The sequence below is a fragment of the Cyprinus carpio genome, chromosome B3 (genome assembly GCF_018340385.1).
Source record: "Cyprinus carpio isolate SPL01 chromosome B3, ASM1834038v1, whole genome shotgun sequence".
In the NCBI taxonomy this organism is placed as follows: domain Eukaryota; kingdom Metazoa; phylum Chordata; class Actinopteri; order Cypriniformes; family Cyprinidae; genus Cyprinus; species Cyprinus carpio.
In genome coordinates, this window is record NC_056599.1 from 607,509 (window position 1) to 611,962 (window position 4,454).

At 34.6% G+C, this 4,454-nt stretch overlaps 1 protein-coding gene across 4 annotated transcripts; it reads left to right on the plus strand.

The window, feature by feature from the left end:
• Positions 1 to 328: 328 nt before the first annotated feature.
• Positions 329 to 4,196, plus strand: LOC109072973 (urokinase plasminogen activator surface receptor-like). 4 transcript variants are annotated; one of them, XM_042719378.1, is made up of 5 exons: positions 329 to 1,351; positions 1,445 to 1,561; positions 1,766 to 1,903; positions 2,005 to 2,106; positions 2,242 to 4,196. In XM_042719378.1, the coding sequence occupies exons 1-5, from the start codon at positions 1,303 to 1,305 to the stop codon at positions 2,442 to 2,444; spliced, it is 609 nt and encodes a 202-aa protein (XP_042575312.1). In that variant the 5' UTR covers positions 329 to 1,302; the 3' UTR covers positions 2,445 to 4,196. The 4 variants fall into 4 exon arrangements, with proteins under 4 accessions (XP_042575312.1, XP_042575314.1, XP_042575313.1 ...); XM_042719380.1 differs by having other exon boundaries at positions 1,445 to 1,548; XM_042719379.1 differs by lacking the exon at positions 329 to 1,351 and having other exon boundaries at positions 1,414 to 1,561.
• The last annotated feature ends 258 nt before the right edge of the window (positions 4,197 to 4,454 follow it).

Below are 4,454 nucleotides of genomic sequence, written 5' to 3' on the forward strand. Positions count from 1 at the left end.
CATTCAAACAAAGAATGCTGTGAAACTTCACTCCTGCTTTGTATTCACCCAATACACTACACTAATACACTAATACAATGTGTGTGTGTGTGTGTGTGTTAAAGATTTTGTACAATAAAACTTATTAAAAATGCCTAAAATAATGCCAATTATTCCATCAAAGCCATGATGTTGAGAAAAAAGAGTTAATGTTGTCAACAAGATATTTCATAGGAAAGTATCACTGTACTTGACATGAAGAGTAAGTCATAAAAAAGATGGCATTATAATGCTTTCCCATGAGCTCTCTTTCAATTATAGACAGATAGCAAGATGTGACATGCTCTTGTTGAACATAAAATAATAATTTGCCTTTGGGTCAGGAACCTTGCTTCTATCCTTTTATTTCATTCTTGTGTTTTCCAGTCTTTATTTTTTGTTTATCTTGATATTGCTGAACTTCACCTATTGTATTGCTTTACCCTTATTTTTCATGTTAGAACAGCTGCAGCCATATGTAATGTGTCTAGCTTCCTATGTCATTCGCTTCCAGTTATTTTAGCTGTGTAAAACTGCTTGTTTTGCTGCTTGAAATTTTTTATTGCTGGTTTGTACCAAATACAGTTTTACAGTACAGTTTACTACACTTTTATGTTCTTCCTGTAATTTCCCTATAGAAAAACAAGGAGGATACTGATGTGCAAAGAGAAGGGAAACCAATATTGGACAAATTTCTCAATATATTCCCATCATCACGACCCAACAAAGGCTGAACCTTAAGCATTCTTCTTATGCAAACTGAAGTCTAATGGTCAGGTCCAAAGATGTACTGTTAATAAATATTTTTTGTCCTGTTTCTTACTCATCTTTGACATATGTTTCCTGTTCAGGCTTGTTTTTGGTTAATAATGCATTTATTGAAGTAATTCAAGTACTGATCTTGATCAAAACATAAACTAATGTGTAAATATGTATAATGGAGTGCTGTGACATCAGTCCTGCCCCAACACACCTTTCTTGAAGTTTCCAGTAAACCTGAAGATCTTGATTAGCTGGTATTTAGTCACAGTTGGAGCTCAAATCTTTTTTTTTTTTAAAACCCAATTCTTCACACTTCAAAGCCGATTTAATGTGACAAATTCTGTTATTTTTCTAATGTCTTTTCATTATCTATAATTTACTTATTAATATTCTTTTTTATGAAATATCTACTTGTTTAATCACTTCCTGTTAATCTGTCATTATCTCATGAAGACCCACCCCTTTTGGTAGGATATAAAATGAGCACTGAAACACATCATTTTATTTGCCTCCTGAACAAAGATGGATCTGCAGATCTCTGTTTTCCTTCTTTTTAATATTTTCACTGCAGGTACAAAGACAAACAGTGTTTGTTTATAATGCTATTAGGTACAAGTACAAGATCTCACCTTTCTCTCACTGTCTCTCTGTTTTATTACTGAAGGACACTGTCTCAGCTGTTATGAATGTAACAATATGATGGGTTCTTGTGCGTATCAAAAGGAAATAACATGTGGCAGTGGAACTCAGTGCATGAGTTCAACAAAGGTGATACAATTTTGTAAGTCCAGTTTGATGGATTCAAATTATTATTATTATTATTATTATTATTTTAACTATTTATATTTCACTGATGGAGATGTAACTACAGTTCAAATGTACAGTATATTAGTATATTTACAAATATTTATATAGAATATGCAGATGTAGGCATTTGAACTTGTCATGCCAGTATCACATCTTTTTTTTTTTTTTTTTTTTGTAGGTGACAGAATTACTACAGTTAAAATTAAAGGTTGTGCTTTAACAAATAACTGTACAACTTGGTCCTTGAACTTCGGCAGTGCAAAGGGATCTTCTTTATGCTGTGACACTGACCTTTGTAATGGCCAGAATCCTCCAGGTAATGACAGGGGGGACGGGGGTTGATTGAATGGAGCAGCCAGTGGGTTTTTGTTTCATAAGATATATTTTGTACAGATTTATTTTATTATTTCCTTGTAGATTCCAGCTTCAATGGACAGAAATGTTACTATTGTGATGAACAGAGCTGCTCAAACATACTGAGCTGTTCAGGGAGTGAAGACCGCTGCTTTGAAGCAACTGGTGAGAATTTGCTGAATAAAAAAATAAAGTCATTATTTTATTTTATTTTTTTTATCTCTTACATTTAAGCATTTGAAACAGGTCCCATATAGCAGAAAATGTTAAACTAACCTTTGTTTTCATTCTTTTCATTAGGGAGTTTCGGAGGCCATTCAATGTTTGTAAAAGGCTGTGTTTCTAAAGCCATTTGTAATGCCACAACATCTGACCCTATTGTTCGGGATATGTCATGTTGTGAGGGGCACCTATGTAACCACCCTGATAGTGTCGCTCGGAAGACCACACAGAGCTTCCTGTTGCTCTGCTGTTCTCTGCTCTCCTTCGTCCTGCTGCACTGAATCAAGCAGCTCTTCACATTCTACAGGTGCAGAGACACCTTTGATGTACAAAAATATAGCTCATATTTTCTTTGATGTTCTAATGCGATGAACTTACATGTAAGTATAAAGAAAATCATAATTTTCAAAAATGTTTTTATGTAGTGTGTTAATATTTAAAGGTTTGTGCTGTAAAATGAAAGTGAAATATGTTCCCTATCGAATGGTCAATACCGTTATATCTATGGGAAACTCCTGTTTACTCTGATAATGAAGCCTGATTTATTAATATTTGTATAGCTTCACAAACCCTTTAGCCTTCCAGAATGGGAGGAGCCACCTGCTATAGAGACAGAGCACATTTAGGCCACGCCCACCCCAGAGACAAAACAATCCAACCCTCTTCATTTACTTTGTATTGTGGGAAGCTGCCTCCTTTTCGTTTCTGACTTATAGCAGCTTTTATAAATTGTTCAGTTTTTTATTATTTTTTGTTATGTGACAAGGTGTACAGCAAACAAGCTAAAAAAAACACAGAACTATGTTTTTATAAGCTGTCGATCCAGAAAATGAGTGTTGACGGATTCAAAATTAATGCAATTAGAACTTGATAGTAATGTCCCAAAAATTCCTCCACGTACTTCTCCAGAGGCAGGCCATTTTGCTGTATGGTTAGTAGGTAATCCTCTGCCAAATCCATATGTCCTCCATATAGGGGTCCTGTATTCTGTAATTGAGTGTGGCTGTTGTTAATGATTTGGTTATGTTATTTCCTTTTATATACGGTTTACTTTACATTTACATATTCCTTAAATGATTAATTATGTTGTCTATTTTGAATGTGTAACATGCTTAATTGTTGGATTTTGGGGTTTTTATTAGTTTATACATCTTGTGGTAGCAAAGTCTTTTATTTTGTCATTCATCCACACAAGCGGATATATTGTGGTGTGCTCAAAGAATTATAGTAAGGAGTGCAGCTAAGATGCACATGGTCGATTCATAGTCAAGTATTGTGACCCATAGTCAGAATTTGTGCTCTGCATTTAACCCATCCAAAGTGCACACACACAGCAGTGAACACACACACACACACCGTGAACACACACCCAGAGCAGTGGGCAGCCACTCATTGCTGTGGCATCCAGGGAGCTGTTGGGGGTTCGGTACCTTGCTCAAGCACACTTCAGTCGTGGACATTGCTGCATGTGTACATTGCAATGGACATTGCTGCGTGTGTAGTTTGCCTATTAATGGATTAAAGTGTATTTTAATATTAGTTTCACATTTAAGAGTTAATGTTTCAGCACATGTGGTTAAAGTGAATTTGCTGAATGTACGTTAATTAATTTACTTGAATGTTAAATGTGAATAGTGTTTTTAATTTTGGTGAATTGCAAATGTAAGAGAAAATGTTGAATCAGATGCAGGTGCAAATGAGGTAGATAGGCAAACTGATAGCCATCATGCAGAAACTCAAAGTGAGAGTACACACTATTTAACCCTAAATCAGGCAACGTGACCCACGAGTCACATAGTTTTTATTGTCTTTTTTGGGGCATAAGAACAATTTTTTTTATTAAATCCTTTTATCATTTATCAATGCCTGGTCTGTCGCAAGTATGCTGGTCACATGATTTGCTTCAAGTTTTCAGTGATCTATTAGTCAGCCTGATCTAAATCCAACTTGGCTGCCAGTGGTGGAGAACATTCAGATTTTGAGGTAGGTAATTATATATTAAACTTACTTTTCTTTTGGAAAAAAAAATTATATTACTGCTAACATTAATTCTGAACATTTTCTTAGGGTGCTGAAGAAAAAAAAAAAGAGTCATATGTTGTTTATGTTGTTATTTAGCACGTTTTGAAATGTATGTGACTCCTGAGTCACGTTGCCTGTTTAGGGGTATAAAAAAGGGATTAACCCTAATTTTAAACATCTTTGTATTCTGAGGTAATTTTTTTTACAAATTATAACATTACACTAAATTTAAATGGTTGTAATTTAAGAATGTTTTGGAATATAGACAT